Genomic DNA, 18,265 nt, shown 5'->3' with positions numbered 1-18,265 from the left:
GCCATCTGCTGCCGTTTGCATGTCAGTACATTTTGCCATCAACTCCACCCATTTAGTTGATAGTAATGTTGATTGTAAAACTCAAGAATTCACACTCAAACGCCTCATTCAAAGGTTCACGATAGAACAACAAGCATCATAAATAGAAAAGCAGCGGGGTGAAAAGTTTAACTGCACTCCTTGTTCAATTTTATCAGTCCTTATCTGCTCTTAGGATTTATGGTATTGATATTCAAGTGAAGCTTGAGTTGGGATCTCTTGGCTGTAATTGACAATTACTCCAAATAACCCCTGGCAAAAGAAAGATAAGCATTTCTCAGATCCATGTTAGAAGCAGATGTACGTAATTGTAAATGTTTTGTAAGATGCAGTGCAGTCAAGGGCTAGTACTAAAAAAGATATTGTATTTGTTGTATTTTACATTAGACATACTGTATAATGCTACCCAACAGTAGCAAATTGACCATAGTAAAATTATGAGGAATTTAATTATTTAGAAAATGTGTGAATGGTTATGAATGTCATATTTCTCCAACTTTATCAGCTGACCCACCGGCGACCTCAAGTTACACGCAAGTATTTAAATAAGGGCCAGTGGATGAACACAGGCGACAAATTATCTTATCATTCCCAAATAAATTCAGTTCCACGAAAATGACATTAATTTATATGATTATGCAGCACAAAAATATAGTTCATATATGGCAGTTTGTGTGGTGTGTTGAATACACACAACAATTTTGTGTTATTTAAAGAATAGTACATTTATTTTCAAAGAATGAGCTCTGCACATAACAGAACAATTATGAAAAAAAAGATCCTTGCGGTATTTTGTCACAACGTAATTGTGTCATTATTAACAAATATTGCACTCCCTATCAGTGGGTTTACATACAGAGTTCTGTGAGGGGTCAAATGTGTTTTGGTTAACATGCCAGGCGGCGATTTTGGGGTGAAAAGCAGTCTTGAATTTGTTGGTACCTGTGGGAAAAATGGCAGCCAACTTGTTGCCATCTGTGGGTTCTGATGGAGGAGCAGAATTGAATAGAATTGAATTGAATTGAATTGAATTGAATGCTTTTATTGTCATTATACAAGCATAATGAGAATCAATGCAAGTTGTCGCAAAAGAATAATTCATTTGGTGTTAGCCTTCAGCTGACTGGAGGATTTGTCATCAAAGATGTTTTATTGCAACACAAAACATAATGCATCCATTAAATTATTTTTTAAATTTTCACATTATATTTAAATAATTTTTTGGTCCGCTTTAGTGTTTAGTGATGTGGAGTGGAAGCATCAATATTGCAATATTTTGTTTAATGCTACTTACAGTGTTAAATCAATGATCAGTATTTTACATTGCATAGGAAACTAGTACAATCGTATATAATATAGTATTGTATTTACATGTGGTGTTGTATCATATTTATATTTAAAACGTACCTCAAAAAGGAATTGCTGTTTATTGTCCAAGTGTAAATGCTGTTTGTCTGTTGAATGAATCTCTGTCCGTGTTTCTGTCTTCCTCCACTTGGCTCGACGGTTCTGGAACCAAATCTTTGGAAAACACAAAAATGTATTTATATTTGTATTTATTCTTAGGTCATATTTTTTTTGTGGAAGATTAATTTAGAAAAGTGATATCTTTCTCAGCCAGAACCATTTGTTGTATACTTTTGGAACTTTACACATGAAGATAGAAAATAATTGCATTAAATTAGATAATTCTAACAATTCAATGATGTTGAATATTAATCTAGAGATATATATTGTACCTGTATGCACCCCTCATTGAGCAGCAGACATGAGGCAAGCTGCTCTCTGCTGTTGGCATCTGGGTAGTGAGTCTGCTGGAAAACCCTCTCCATCTCTTGAACCTGGATCGGTGTAAACGTCACCCTGGATTGTCTCTTTCTTCGTCCAACTGTGAAAAACAAGAATTTATAACATTAGAAAAAAAATGGGAGGACCAGGAGGAAAAATGATTTTTTTCCCCTGGCTAAATATCCTACTGTTGCCTGAATGAATTGGAAATGTTAAAGATATGTATGTTGAAATCTACCAGTGGCGGGCCGTCAGGGCCTTCAAGGCCTTCTCTGCTGGCCTAAGAAATATCTGAATCATATTATATTTTGTCCATTAATACGTACTTATTATTCCAAATGGTCTGTTAGCTTCCTTTCATTGCTTTTCCCCCTGGTTGCACTGCTTCCAGATGTGTGTTTTCATATTGAAGCATTTAACCAATCACATTTCAGCCATTATTTGTTGCCAGATCAGATCTGCCTCAAAGCCTTCACAATCAGTTCTTGCGGGCTCTGCTGCATTAAACTAGACTGTTGCTTTTAACCAATCAGATTTCGAGTTGGCAACCCCACAATGATTTTTCATAGGCGTTAGCATTTTGCTGGCTGGGATATGTCATTGCTTTCACAAACTATGATTGGCTAGTAGGCGGGCCAAAGCAGTACCGAGGCAGCCGAGATCGCAAACTCCACCCACTATGGCCGACAGAAGCAGAAGCAAAAACAAATTGATTCTGTTTGCTCACAAAGCTATTTTCCAGATGGACTTTTCCAGAAAAAATGGACATCATTAAGAAAGGGCGGTCAACTCCGAAACTAGCAAGCCTGTTACAGCCGGGAAAATGGTGTGTGGGGCACTTTCGGCGCGCTAACTTAGCTCCACAAGCAAATAGTATATTGTTGTGTTGATTTAATGCTATTTTCAAAACGGACTATGCCGGAAATATGACAGGCTCGACTTTCATCATTAGCTTCGATGGCGATAGGAAAGAAGGAAGAAAGAAAGGAGGATGGATATTGTGTAAAAAGGATTTTTGGTGAGTAAAATTACAAATATGGCTATATTCCTAATTAATATTTCAATTGTGGGCCAAGTTCTGATATCTGAAAAGCTCCAGTGTTTCTATTTAATCACAAAATGCTGCTAGGAAGTGGATTTTACCCCAGTTTAATTTTTGGCGTTTCACCATTGACGTCCGGGCCCGGTTCTGATGTCTAAAAAGCTCCAGTATTTGTATTTAATCAATAAATGCTGTTTTTGGCTGGATTTTACCCCATTTTCGGGCAATGTTTGCCCGTACGCCATTGACGTTCATTGCTGTCTTTTCCCGGGAAAATCACCCCCTGGCCTGGTTTTAATGTCTGAAAAGCTCCAGTATTTGTATTTAATCATGAAATGCTGCTAGGAAGTGGATTTTAACCCCATTTTTGTGCATTAATTTATTGATTATTTTTTATGTGTCGCAGCTGTAGCTGCAGTAGAGGTTTTATAGCAGGGGTCTCAAACTTGCGGCCCGCGGGCCAACTGCGGCCCTCGGGACGATAATTTGCGGCCCCCATCTTAATATGAAAGATCGATTTTTTTTTTTTATTTTTATTATTTTTTTTTTTATTTTATTATTTTTTTTTTTTACCCCTTTCCCCATGATGGCGCAGTTTAAGTGGCAGCCAGTGGCAGTAGCTCTGTCCACTCATGTTTTTCTTGTTTTACAGCATGTTTTACATGAAAAATTAGAGGGAACATTGACATGCACCTGCTTGTGGCAGGTGTGATACTGGTGTGCCGATAGCGAGCAATGATGATGTCGTGACCGGATGATTCGCCTAAAGACGTTTCGCCGACGGACGTTTGACAGACGGACAGGTCGTACTAGTATTTGTTAGTTTAATGATTAAATACAAATACTAGTATTTGTATTTAATCATTAAACGCTGTCTTCAGCTGGATTTGACCGAATTTGAGAGCATTTTGAGCCGTTTGGCGAATGGACGTCTATAGACATTTTTTTGCCTCCATCGCGATATCATCCAGTATTTGTATTTAATCATTAAATGCTGTTTTAGGATGGATTTGACCCGATTGCTGTCATTTTACGGCTCGGTTCTGCTACATCTGCCTGCCCAAGAGTGCTTATTCCCGGACTGCCATTGATGGTAGACGAACATTGATTTTTACTATAATTTGGACAACACCGGCGGCGGGCCGGATTAAAAATCCTAACGGGCCGTATATGGCCCGCGGGCCGAGGTTGAAAAACTTGTACACACACGATCCGGCAGGGCGAGCGTTCGAATCCCGTTACGGCGAAACCTCCGTTCGGCCGAATGAACGTTCGGTGGAACGTCCATTCGGCGACCTGCCCGTCTGTCAAACGTCCGTCGGCGAAACGTCTTTAGGCGAATCATCCGAGTACCGATGATGTCGCTCACACTGGTACTCAGTGCGCTCAGGGAGGTTGTCTTTCTGCTCAGACCAACAAAAAATTAGAGGGAACTTTGGTTCGGAGCTGAATGAACCAATCACGGTGAGGTATACGGCTATGGAGGGCGGGACATCGGCCGGGCTGTCCAGTGCCTTGCTCACTCACTCATTCATTCCTCCAATCAGCTGGGCGGAGGAGAAGCCGTGAGGCCGATCACTCCGCTCGGCGCGCACACTCCTCCGCTGCTCTCAGCATAGAACTGAATGAGGCGCTATGATCTGTGATCCAGCCTGTGTCAGTGTCTGTAGCCATCTCCGCGATTGAAACGGAGAGCGAAAGTGCACATGCGCCACAAACCCGCGCGACTGAATGTGAAAGATCAACCCGAGACTCATTCCAAGTGGAAAAACATATTACAGAGCCCCAGAGATGTCTCTTTCAAAGCCTGCCGTGAAGAGAAAGGTCGGTGATGAGCACAGACAGTTTCAAGAAAAGTGGGGAGTGCAATATTTCTTTGTTGAACACAGGGGCACCCCGACGTGTCTCATTTACACTGAAAAAGTTGCGGTGCACAAGGAATACAATTTGACACGTAATTGTACTACGAGACATGCTGAGGAGTACGAAAAATACCAGGGAGATGAGAGAGCCAATCAGGTTGCCAGTCTTAAAACACGTCTTCTGAGGCAACAGGATCTCTTCAAGAAGGCTACCAAAGACAGTAATGCAGCAGTCAAAGCTAGCTACGCCGTTTGTGAGTTGATTGATCCTGTGCTAAGTGATCCCAAATGGCTCATGGACTTGGCTTTTCTTGTTGATATCACACATGGGCTTAATGTACTGAACAAGAAGCTACAAGGCCAGGGGCAACTTGTCAGTGCTGCCTATGACAACGTGAGAGCATTCTGCACTAAACTTGTGTTATGGAAAGCCCAGCTCTCTCAGACAAACCTTTGCCATTTCCCAGCGTGCAAGGCTTTCGTGGATGCAGGCACACCATTCAGTGGTGAGAAGTATGTTGAGGCCATTTCGAAGCTACAGGAGGAATTTGATCACAGATTTGCAGACTTCAAGACACACAAAGCCACATTTCAAATTTTTGCGGACCCCTTCTCCTTTGATGTGCAAGATGCCCCTCCTGAGCTTCAAATGGAGCTCATTGACCTGCAGTGCAACTCTGCACTCAAAGCCAAGTTCAGGGAGGTGAGTGGAGAAGCAGACAAGCTTGGGCAATTTTTGAGAGAGTTGACCCCCAGCTTCCCTGAACTTTCCCGAAGGTTCAAGCGGACCATGTGCCTTTTTGGGAGCACATACTTGTGTGAGAAGCTCTTCTCCACCTTGAACTTCAATAAGTCCAAGTACAGGTCCAGACTTACTGATGAGCATCTTCAAGCTCTACTGAGGGTCTCCACTGCTTCCTCCCTCAAGCCAAATGTGACTATGTGAGAAGAAGCGCTGCCAGGTCTCTAGCAGCAAGGAGTAGGCAAGAGAAGCCGTGTTCAGAATATTTCATGTTCAATGTTCCATTCAAGTTCAGAAAGTTAAAGGTTAAAGAGCTGTTAATACAGACATTTGAAACGGAATAAAAATAATTCATTTTCTCTACTTAGCCAGCCAGTGTATATCTACTGTATGCTCATTAGTATTATTTGGTTTTGTATTACTGATTGATTTATTTTTTATTCATCTTTAAGTTAATTTATTTAATTCATTATTTTTTGTTAAAAAATAAAGATATTTGATAACGTTGGAATGTTTTATCAGTGCTTTTCTTGTGGAAATCCTGATGCGGCCCAGTCTCACCCAGACTCGGCCTCTAGCGGCCCCCAGGTAAATTGAGTTCGAGACCCCTGTTTTATAGCCAAAAAATAGTTTTGGAGGGTTGGATTGATACATTGAAGGCGCTACCAGAAAATGCACCGCCCGCCACTGAAATCTACAGAATGTAAAGAAAGAATTTGGTATTGTATTTATGTTGTATATTAGGAACAAAAATCCACCAGGAACACTTATTGGGTGTTTACCACAAGATATTACTTTACCGTATTTGTTTAACAAAATTGATAAATGGTTGAAATATTCTAATGAAAAAAAGAATTAAACTGTAGTAGTGTGCCCACAGCAATTTAGTCCTTGTAATAATGCAACTTTATTATTGTGCCATCATATGGCAAATATATTTTTAACATTTGAAATTTTGTTCTTCCCCAAACACTTCTTTATAGTAATTCCTTTCATTTATTTTAGTTTTATATAAAGCAATACTCACTTGCACACCGTGCATTAGATTTTGAAGACTCTTCATGTCGTCTGATTTCTGGATTTTCTTTTAGAGAAAACAAAAATGTCAAGTAAAAATGGTGTATCCATACATTAAGCAAGCAACGTTATTTGGTGAGACGTGCATACCTGCACACACAAGCTGACTTGATATCCTGGTGTTTTCCTTAATAACAGACCACTCGCGATTTGCCATGCTCACTTCTCTGATGCAGGTGGGCTTCCTTAGAATCTCCTCAATGGAATGAGATAATTTTTGGCATGATTTCTGGTCATATCCCTTCTCACGATCATTCCACATTTCCAGCATTTCAAGCAATGTGTAATACGGCATTCAATATATATTGTTGAGAACGCAACCCCTCCAGAATAGCAAGGACGGTTAAAAAAAAAAATCCCCTCTGGCTTTTCCCTTGTGTTCTTTGGTTCTTATCTTGCACTCTGCTCCCTGAAAGGTGAGCTCCTTCAAGTTGCCCACTCTTGTCTAGTGGCCTACGAACCTATATCACATGGTCAGAATAGAGGAGGAGTTTCTAGGAAAAGGCTTATCAATATCTGAAACTTTTCATGTTAGTGTAAATCTACAAGTAAACTCATGGGTGCAGTATATTTATTATATAATTAGACAAATGGATACTACTTCCACTGGTTAACGTGTGATTCAGTTTGAAATGCAGCCGCATTCAAGCGACACTCCTTTTTTGTTGTTGTCTTATCAGAATATCTATTGGAGTTGTAATCTTTATGACCTCGTCCTTTCCATGCCCTCTCATACTTAAATTCACCTCTTCTCTTGTGGAATATGAAGGAAAATATCTATACATACTGCAATATCAAAACATGTATGGGCCACAGTCCCAGTCTTAAAAGGGGGTGTTCAGTGGAAATAAATCATTATTAACTTCCAGACCATAATTTAAATGACCGCACATTGTCTTTGGGCCATATTTTTTTAACACAAATATAGCTACTATGAAAAAGAGGGACCCTCAAATCACATTATAAAAAACATTGTATCTATTACATTATTATTTTTAAATCTCGCAGCCCCCATAGTTATAGTTGTGAATCCAGCCCAAAAATAAAATAGAGAGAAAGTTAAGAGGTTGCAGCTGAGTTGTGGTGAGCAAAATAAATGCCCTGTAATATAATGCTTTTTCAAACTTACTATTCATTTAAGATTAGATTCATCTCATACTCGGGTAATTCACTTTGTTGCAGTAGCAAGAAGGTGAAAACCAGTGGTGGTCCGTGCATTTCCTAGTGACGCCTTCAGCTATCGGAATCAATCCAACCCTCAAAAACTATTTTATGGCTATAAAACCTCTACTGCAGCTACAGCTGCGATACATTAAAAATAATCAATAACAACCTCATACAATTGAAATATTATTTAGGAATATAGCCTTATTTTACTCACCAAAAATCCTTTTTAACTGTACACAATATCCATCCTCCTTTCTTTCCTCCTTCTTTTCTATCGGCATCAAAGCTAATGCTGAAAGTCGAGCCTGTCCTGTCGTATTTCTGGCATTCGTTTTTATTCGATTTAGTGCTGATAATGTTCGTTCCCGGTTGTGACAGGCTGGCTTGCTTCGGAGTTGTCCGACCTTTCTTAATGATGTCCAGCTTTTTTTCTTGAAAAGTCTGTCTTGAAAATGGCTTTGACAGTAAATCTGCAAACAAATCAATTTCTTCTCCTCCTTCAGCCATTGCGGGTTGACAAAACCGCTATTAAATCAACACAACAATATACAGACGCTCCCCTACTTACAAACATTCGAGTTATGAACAACGGTACATCCGAACATGTCTGCGCATAGGGCATATGTCGAAAAATGTTCGGAAAGAGATCCTGTAAGTTCGATTTTGTATTGCGCGCCTTTTTCCGAGTAGTGCTTCTTTCCGCCGCTAATACCGACGCCTGGCGCTGAGAGCTCACCCAGCATCCACCTTCCTCTGCCCAGTTCGTTGCAGTTGGTTGCAGTGGGTGAACGTACCTCCAGTGCGCAAAGAACTTTTTTTCATTTTTATAATTAAATATCTCGTGCATCCATTATTCAATATGGTTGGAGAAAAGCGAAAGGCTTCTAGTAAGGGTGGTAGTGCAAGGAAGAGGCAAGCCATTTCATTTGAAACGAAAGTGGCAATAATAAAGAAGCTTGATGCGGGTGAGAAAATGGCGAGCGTTGCACGGGCATACAACTTGAATCGTTCGACCGTCGGTAGTATGTATACAGTACTGTACGTATTCTCCATTTTATTAAATGTTTTTTTCAGTACAAACCAATGCAGGTTACTTATACAAGCCTTAAACATACAAATGCACTTATATAAATAAGTGTATATATATATATATATATATATATATATATATATATATATATATATATATATATATATATATATATATATATATATGTATATATAGGCCTTAAACATAAACTATAATACAAAATATAGCACTGAAGCAACTTACGAACAAATTCACCTACGAACAATCGCTCGGAACGTAACTCGTTCGTAAGTAGGGGAGCGTCTGTATTTGCTTGTGCAGCTCGCTCCAGATACAGTTTGGTAGCTCTGGCTAGTCCACTCTATCACTAGCCAATCATAGTTGGTGAAAGCGATGACGTATCCCTACGCCTGTGAGAAGGCCTTGGGGTCGCCAAATCGAATTCTGATTGGTTAAAGGAACAGTTTTATCGTCGCTTGTTTTATGCAGCAGAGCCTGCAGAACTGACTGTGAAGGCCTCAAGGCAGAGTTCTGACCCTGGCAACAAATAGCTGAAATGTGATTTAAATATGAAAACACACATCTGGAAGCAGCACAACCAGGGGGAAAGCAATGAAAGGAAGCTGACAGACAATTTGGAATTATTAATAAGTATTCATGGACAAAACATAAGTAACATCAGTTTGTGATTCAGATATTTTTTTAGGCCAGGAGAGAATGCCTTGCAGGCCCTGACGGTCCACCACTGGTGAAAACACAGACACAGGAAAAGACATTGTAGACTTAAATGAAATAGACATTAACATTCAGACATTTTTTAGTTGAAGATCTTAATTGAAATTAAGTGTGTTATTGCTTGATTTTTAGCATCTCTGCTGCTATCTATAAAAAAAGCACATGTCTGTGTAGCAAATAATGCTTAATCATGTCATGCATGCTTCAGAACTGCACACAGTCACGTGAACACAACTGAGGGTGTCCAATGAGGTCACGATGATCTTCTGCTGAATTACTCTCTTCACATGCTTCAATTAGTCAGAGTCATGCTGTCTTTAAGAATGTAAGCAGTTTGGTCTGTTTACTCAATATTTAAAGTACACTTTAGTAGTGATCCACTACAAATCCATCTTTTAATTAAGAATTCTCGACAGCATTTCCTATTCATGACATTTATGTTGCTAAATTTGAGTTTGAGCAGACCAAAGATTCTTAAACGAGCCAGATTAATTGATAGATTGAATGCATAGACAAGCCACACTTTAAAAAGAGGTTGTACTTTTACTGTCTCCTACGCTCTATTGCCAGATTTTGCTGTAGGTGACATAAATTGTTGATTTAGTGTGTATATTCAGAATCCTGTGACCGGTCTGAGTTTTGTCTCAAATTGAACAAAAGCTCTCCATTTTGGGAATATATCCCAGTAATCCAAAGGATGTGGGATGTTATGAGACGCTTTCACCAATAAAGCTATTTAATCAGATTTTGGGAGGGAAATACGGTAGTGGTGTAATTAGAAAATGAAGTTAACATTAATAGTTTCTTTCTGTCATGTGCTGGTTTGGCAGCATGTGTTCGGGATAAGCTATAGTGTATGTTCAGTCCAATGCATAGTAAAACCAGTATGCAATATACAGTATGGGTAAAAAATTGGTTTAAAATGACCTGAACTACATCACATTAAAGTGGCAGATCTGGCCAACCACATTAAAATCACGTGTGTCGACTTGATTTTTATGCTAAAATTCAAACAACGATTATAGATACATATATAGAGCATAAGCAGCACCCCCAAACCCATTTTTTAAGGTTGATTGTTAATTGTAACATAGTGGTCCGTCTACTTACAAATGCTTCAATGTACGAATTATTCAGGTAACAAAAGACGGGGGAAAATTTAGTTCCAAGATACAAGAAGTATCCAAGTTACGAAACGTCAAACAAAATCAAACACTTCCTGCATCTGGTCGTTTAAAAAAAATAATTGTCAGGGTAGAGTACCTTTCCCATTGGCTATCACCCAACACCGCGCTGGCCTCCCATATATTATACGCTGCATTTGAACATTTATAGGGCAGAGATTAAGTGATGCTTCTCAAAACATTTTTTACTGCGGAGAAATTGCATGTTATTTTGCCTATGCTGAAACGTTTTTTTTTCTTTTCGGGTAAGTAAGTTACAATATTTCAAAACCAAATGGTTATGGCGACTTGCTCTGATGGGACAAGCGAAAATAACAACAATAAAATTTGAGCTGAATGCAGTTGTCGTCCAAATAGTAACGAGAAGAGTGGAAGCTTGACTTCTGAGTATAATTTGTTTCATGATTTAGTAACTCAATTTATATTGCGAAGCAGATACAAACTTGGTGAATGGATATTCTGGCCTATTTCATCTGTATTAAATACATGTTGATGCACTCTATGTCCTCAGAGGGAAGCAATAGTTTGTTAGATTTGACTCAGTTTTGAAATTTCAATTTGTCCAAAATTGTCCCCTAATAAAATAACGCAAAGAAACTGAAGATGTCTACACATCTCTTCTGGCTCCAGTGGACACTAGTAAACGGGTCAGCTGCTGTTACTCTTCTAATTGGCTTCACATGAGCCGCGGGTGCGACTCATTTCAGTCCACAAGTCCCATGTTTGGACTTTGATACCTCCTTCTTATGCTGCCCACCTCCTTCTCCCACTTCCCCGTCTAGGAGTTAGTTCTTCGCTTCCACCAGCTACACTCCACTTTTCTCCGTCTCATGGGTTCTTCATTTTTGCAGGGGTTCTTTTTTTCCTGACATCCACATGAAGTAAAAATGGCTCCAGAAAGGCAGAGCAATGGTCTCGACAACTATGCCTTTGCAGTGAGTACTTCTATTACATCTTCTACAGGATCTTTAACCATACTTTTTCAGATAATACAATATAATAAATACCTGGTTATAAGGTCAAATGGAAAACGCAGTTGAGCCTGAACATGTTTAGACTTCAAATCAGTAACAAAACTACTTTTGGAAATCCGTCCACCCGTTTTCTACAGCGTTTGTCCTCATGAAGGTCACTCTTGAGCAGAACCCAGCTGACTTCAGTTACACCCTCGACTGGTCGCCAACCAATCACAGGGTACATAGACAATTAAAGCATACATTACAAATTGGTCTTTTAACTAACCTGATCTGCATGTTTTTAGAATAGAGATAATACATTTACCCAACAATATCTATGATACGTGTTTTTATATGAAATTACAAAAGGGAATCTCTGTAATTTTGCAATAGTTGAGCGAATCAAACTGTTCATTAGTACACACAGACATGTGAGAAATATTTGGTAGGTATTTCAAGACTCAATGATGTTCTATGATTAATTTACTCTAGCAAATTACCAGAAAGGATTTAAAAAAAAGTTCATTCTCCTCTTTTTCTTCTTCTTAGTAGCAGTAAAGCGTGACTTGGTTTGTGCAAAAAATACCATTTTTTCCTGGCTCACATAGCAGATTCACACCCTGGGCTCATCTCATATCAAAAACAGTGCATCACTGCTAAGTGCTGGAAATCGTATGTGTAAAATGGTTTTCAAAATCAGAAATTTACAGGTTCGGGTGATGGGTAAACTCCTCATTATAATTGATTGTTGATTGAATTTGAACTAAGTATATCAATAGCAGTGAATTTGTTAAATAGTACATATGAATACGGCATTCCAGATGTTCATTATGCTTTTGTCGATCTCCAAGCTTGAAGGACGGTTCTGTGAACTACCCGAAACAAAACAAAAAGAAGACGTTAACACTCCAATGGAAGAAGAGTGCAACAAGTTGGCTTACTGCGTGACAGACGTACCACCTTGGTACTTATGTATCCTTCTTGGTATACAGGTATGTCAACAAATACAATCTATTGTTCCACATTGGGAAGTTATTTCCTATTCCTATCCCTATCCTATCCATTTAAAAAAAATCAAATATTAAAGGAGCCATGTGTAAGAAATGCATTCATAAAATAAAAAAAACAACAACACAATAATTCTCAGACATTTAGAACTTCTTGAATAGTTCTCAATGGTAAAGCCAGTGTTTTCCCCAATTTTAAAGTCAAATTTCAGTCAATGAAAGTTGTTATTGTGTTGATTCTGTGTTACTACGAATATTCCTCCCTCCACGGATTAGAAAATTCCGAACTCAGTGTATGCATCCAAGTTGCCAGATCTTGATCATCTATAAGCGACTTAAACTAAGGCTGGTATACATTACAGTACAGCAAAAATTAAATAAATAAAAAATACAAAAACTTGCTCTTTTATGTTTAATCCTATGTGTATATTTATTTGTGAACCAATTTACCCCAGGTGTTATTAGAAACCCTTATATTTGAAGATTGTAGCATATGGTAATGTATTTTTTGGTATGCAATAGGCTTACTGTAGGTTGTAGAATACACTTTCTGTATGTTTACATGAGCATTGCTTATGTTACTGTCTTTTCTAATTCAAATGACACAAAGGACTCGTCGCTTGCCACCCCAGGGATGCTCTTTTGCCGCAGTTTGATTCTCCGTTGCTTACCTGCCTACCCAATGGGGAAAAGTGCGTTGTGTTATAAGACTGCTATATGGCTCCTTCAACATGAAGAAATGGCATGACAATGAAAGCATTTTGTCACATGAGCTATCATGTCACTTGATATCGTCTCTCTGGTTTGTTGTATGTGAACCAAATGGTGGAATTCGCTTCAGTCACAGTCGAGATGCGCCCGTGTTGTCCATTCGACAAACATTCCCATGAAGGAATCTGTGCAAAAAATATGAGCAACTTTTATTTCTACTCAGCTGCTATTACACTGTCAAAATATAAATAACATGCTTTTACATGACATATTTCAAGTCTCCAACTTAGTCCACTGTACATCTCGTTTGCTCAGCACTGCTTGACAGCATTCGGAGGTATAATTGCAATCCCATTGATCCTTTCACAAGGCCTGTGCCTCCAACATGACGGCCTGTCGCAGAGTCAACTCATCAGCACCATCTTTTTTGTGTCTGGTATCTGCACTCTGCTGCAAGTCACTTTTGGTATTAGGTAAGTAGGTCTGACATGGTTTTGCTGTGTATGAACTTTGAGAACATTTTGGTGCAGATCAAGTGAACCAGTTTCTTCAGAGGGTTTATTATCTTAACCTATTACAAATAATCCCAAAGTAAATACACAATCTAAGAAGACCTATGTAAACAAGCGATTGTTCAAGGAGCCTAAATTATCTTGACCCAGCAGATGTGTTCTGTTTGGCTCAGAGAAAAATAGCAGCAAATCAGAATATACTGTAATTTAACTGCATATTGAATGGGAAAGTTCCACTTCAAATGGATTGAATGTCTACCAGTGATGAAATAATTACGTTTATTTTTTTTGCAATGCATTTTTTTGTTTGATTATTATGATGCAAGCATTTGTTTGTGATTCTTGGAGAGATATGAAGTCAAAGTTTTGTAATTGTGAATCAACATGTCCCATTCTACTCTTGAATAATGGTGTCAGAGCAGGATTAGGCAAAGAATTTCCAATTTGGTACCAATGGAATTTTGTTCTCACTAAACCCACATTCCACTAACTCAGGCTGACGCATGTTTATTTGTCTTCTCCCAAATTGGTGGGGTCAGGCGACCTTTCTGGTCTTTCAAATTTTCCTAATAGTTTTAAGTTAATTTCTTCTAAAGGTTGATACATGTGGTTAGGCGAGAGGATCATGTGATTATAATTCAATTTTGTGTAACAAGAAAATAGTGTTAACAAAGACGATTTTGACATGAATCACATGGTTTATTGTGATCAATTTTCTCTCCTGGCTTGCAGACTTCCAATTCTCCAAGGTGGGACGTTCACATTGCTGGCACCTTCCATGGCGATGCTGTCCATGCCAGAGTGGACTTGTCCTGCTTGGACAAAGAATGCTAGCCTGGTCAACACGTCTTCTAGTGAATTCATAGAAGTGTGGCAGACTCGAATGAGAGCGGTAAATCAACTATGGCCACATGCCAGTGCTCAAATCGACCAAATCTGTCACTAAGTGATGACAATTTTGGCACAATTAAACTGCTATTTGTTTAATATAAAAAGGTTTTGAAATTCTCAATGTTCAATTGACCAGTATTTTAACAATGAAGCAAAAGAATGAATCCAGTTCCTGTGAAATTCCTCATATTCCATTTTTGTCTCCAGGTCCAGGGCTCCATAATGGTGGGCTCACTTTTGCAGGTGTTTATCGGTTTCTCTGGTCTCATTGGCATCTTCATGCGTTTCATTGGGCCACTCACCATTGCTCCCACCATCTCTCTCATTGGACTATCTCTTTTTGACTCGGCTGGCGCCAGTGCAGGGAACCACTGGGGAATTTCCACTTTGTAAGTGATTTGAAAAAAGAGTCACTTTTGGACTTCTGATGATCTTGGGCTTTGAGTTCTATATTTCATTCAATATCATTGTTTTCCATGAAAAAGAATAGCTGGGGTTGTTATTGAAATGGGTTTCCACTTTATTGCATTTGTGTCAAAACACCCTGCTTGCACAGTACAAGGGCTAAATCTGTTACATGTTTCAGCTGTCAATGGAACGGAGTTGTAAACCCTTAATCGCTCCAAAAGCATGGCAGGAAATCCTATTAAAGGTCCAAGGATTCAAAACCTGCCTTGGTGGCAGTATTTATACAGTACATATTGCAAACTGCTGATCAACCATGTACATTTATGTCATGAATTGTGTCTTTTGTTTATGCAGAACCACTGTACTCATCGTCATTTTCTCCCAGTACCTTCGTCACATTCCTGTGCCATTCCCGACGTACAGCAAGGATAAAAAAATCAAGTTCAGTCCTGTGTACATCTTTCAGATTCTCCCTGTATGTGATGTATTTTATTTATTTTTTTAAATCTTATTTCTGTTGTTGAACTAGCTGTCACTACACTATAAATTTGCAAATTCTGCAATGACATCGTTATTAAGTTTAGTATAACACCTTGGTTGTTGTTCACCCATTGGACGCCATTGAAGGTAAAGGATGTCTAAACCATTTGGCCATATTTTTTCATATATTTACACTACTGAAGCAAAAAAATGAACAGCTCCATCTAATGTTAAAACAGTGAAGGGCAACAGAATCTTGGCTGGATTTAAGCTTCTTGTGCAGACTGTGTTCAATGATAATTTCATAATTTGCTGCTGGCCATTAAAACCTGGGCAGGTTGGCTCACGGTTTGGACAACAGTGCTATTTAAGATACATTGTCAATCACTGAAATTAGAAAACCTCACATTACTGTACTTGTTCGAAGCTCTTCACACAAATTTGAATGTCTCGTCAGGTTCTGCTGGGAATCTCCTTGTCATGGTTGCTGTGTTATCTTCTAACAACCTTTAGTGTCCTTCCGTCCGAACCAAACCAGTATGGCTACTTGGCTCGTACTGATCTAAAAGGAGACGTCGTGAGTCAAGCTCCTTGGGTCACGTTCCCATATCCCGGTAAGAAATTATAAGTTTCCATACCTTAAAAGATGAAATTTGCAGGCTGTGAACCCTGACCTCTTTTCAACAGGTCAATGGGGGCTGCCTACTGTTAGTGTGGCAGGCGTACTTGGCATTTTTGCTGGTGTGATTTCGTCCATGATTGAGTCAGTTGGAGATTACCATGCATGTGCCAGGCTGTCGGGAGCTCCGCCTCCACCGAAACACGCAATCAATCGGGGGATTGGCATTGAGGGGTTAGGCTGTTTGCTGGCTGGAGCCTGGGGGACGGGAAACGGTACCACCTCATACAGTGAGAATGTGGGGGCCCTCGGCATCACAAAGGTGGGACCTGTAAAATGGAATAGAATGAGTGGAATGGTAGAAATGTTCATAGATAAGACAATTGCATGCTTTCCTCCTCTTCATACTGTACAGGTTGGCAGTCGTATGGTGATTGTTGCCGGGGGGGTCTTCATGGTCATCATTGGTGTGTTTGGGAAAGTAGGAGCCATCTTTGCTACCATCCCGTCGCCGGTCATAGGAGGGATGTTCATGGTTATGTTTGGGGTCATAGCCGCAGCAGGAATTTCAAATCTTCAGGTAAGCACTCCGCAGCACTGCAATTTTTTAATATCATCTTGCAAGAGGGCAATAATTTTTTTTTTAACAACTATTTGGTTAACTCTTGACTTTGTATTGATTAGGGTTTACTGTGCACATACTTTTATTTCCCAGAGTGGTGGGCAGCATTCACTAAAGGCCCAATAGGTTAAATTCATTTGATCACAATTTTTAAATGACTGTCTTTTTTTCTTCTTTTGTTCTTTTTTAGTATTCTGATTTGAACTCATCTCGCAACATCTTCGTTTTTGGATTTGCCATGTTCTCGGGTCTGGTCATACCTAACTGGATATTAAAGAACCCTACAGCTATTTCTACAGGTAGAAGTCTCATAAGTCAAGTGCACATGGCTACCCGTCACACATGTTGTATCACTGTGCTGTGCAGGTGTTGCTGCGGTTGACCAAGTGCTGCAGGTTCTTCTTACAACTAGCATGTTTGTGGGTGGATTCTTTGGTTTCTTGCTAGACAACACAATTCCAGGTGATATTCATTCACATTTCAAAGATTTCCCTGCATGGCTTCAGATTGAGAGATGCTATTGAATCAAATGATTTAGGAAAAGGTTATACTTGTTATTCCGTGCACAATTTCTCATTGATGTCATGCATGTTTAACAGGCACAAAGCAGGAACGAGGCATCCTGGCCTGGAACAAAGCTCACGAGGATAATGCAATTAACACACTGGAGAGTGCAGAAGTCTACAATCTCCCCTTTGGCCTCAGTTCTTACTTGGCTTCTTTGTCGTGGAGCAGTTACCTTCCATTCTGCCCCCCTGTCGTGCCCAAAAACCTTAGAGGAGATGGTGAAGACAATGTCACTCCAACAAAAGTGCCCGGGCATCCAGAACCTTCACAGATTATAATTGGAGTCGCACTTTAAATTATGAACTCAGATCGACATCCCATTTATGGGATTTTTATTTCTACTCGTGCACTGTGTATTGAGAGCCACCTTAATTTGAACTGTGAAAATATATATGCTGTTTTGCTTAACAGAATTCTTAGATTGAAGTGACATTCAATCGCTAGTTCATATGTGGAATTATCATATTAATATATGTAATTAATGTTGCCCCCACACCATCAGATTACATTAGTAGCATTTACTTTACCAACATTTTTGTATTTGATGATTTATTTGCTGTAACATAAGAATACATATACTTATATATATATATATATATATATATATATATATATATATATATATATATATATATATATATATATATATATATATATATATATATATATATATATATATATATATATATATATATATGCAATGTACCTGTAAATAAAAGCTGTGTATAATGTTTTATTTAACATTATTTGAAACTTAAATAGGGGGCACGGTGGAAGAGTGGTGATTATCACGTCTGCTTCACTGTTCCTTCCTGTGTGGGTTTTC

The 18,265-nt window shown here is 39.0% G+C and overlaps 2 protein-coding genes across 3 annotated transcripts; one reads left to right on the top strand and one right to left on the bottom strand.

Annotated features, from left to right (window-relative positions):
- Positions 1-275: 275 nt before the first annotated feature.
- Positions 276-7,117, bottom strand: LOC144071961 (retinal homeobox protein Rax). The gene is made up of 6 exons (XM_077597492.1): positions 6,641-7,117; positions 6,501-6,557; positions 1,779-1,927; positions 1,447-1,560; positions 896-1,023; positions 276-291 (listed from the first exon to the last, which is right to left on the bottom strand). The coding sequence occupies exons 1-6, from the start codon at positions 6,843-6,845 to the stop codon at positions 276-278; spliced, it is 669 nt and encodes a 222-aa protein (XP_077453618.1). The 5' UTR covers positions 6,846-7,117.
- A 4,305-nt stretch (positions 7,118-11,422) lies between these two features.
- slc23a4 (solute carrier family 23 member 4) lies at positions 11,423-18,026 on the top strand. Of its 2 annotated transcripts, XM_077596339.1 has the most exons (13): positions 11,434-11,601; positions 11,778-11,860; positions 12,474-12,614; positions 13,656-13,813; positions 14,585-14,744; positions 14,951-15,132; positions 15,506-15,626; positions 16,089-16,245; positions 16,319-16,572; positions 16,666-16,830; positions 17,063-17,171; positions 17,239-17,334; positions 17,472-18,025. In XM_077596339.1, the coding sequence occupies exons 2-13, from the start codon at positions 11,789-11,791 to the stop codon at positions 17,732-17,734; spliced, it is 1,878 nt and encodes a 625-aa protein (XP_077452465.1). In that variant the 5' UTR covers positions 11,434-11,601; positions 11,778-11,788; the 3' UTR covers positions 17,735-18,025. The 2 variants fall into 2 exon arrangements, with proteins under 2 accessions (XP_077452466.1, XP_077452465.1); XM_077596340.1 differs by lacking the exon at positions 11,778-11,860 and having other exon boundaries at positions 11,423-11,601; positions 17,472-18,026.
- Positions 18,027-18,265: the final 239 nt, after the last annotated feature.

The sequence above is a fragment of the Stigmatopora argus genome, chromosome 3 (assembly GCF_051989625.1).
Source record: "Stigmatopora argus isolate UIUO_Sarg chromosome 3, RoL_Sarg_1.0, whole genome shotgun sequence".
Taxonomy (NCBI): domain Eukaryota; kingdom Metazoa; phylum Chordata; class Actinopteri; order Syngnathiformes; family Syngnathidae; genus Stigmatopora; species Stigmatopora argus.
The sequence above is the reverse complement of the archived record's forward strand: the minus strand, read 5'-3'. Positions and strand labels throughout refer to the sequence as shown.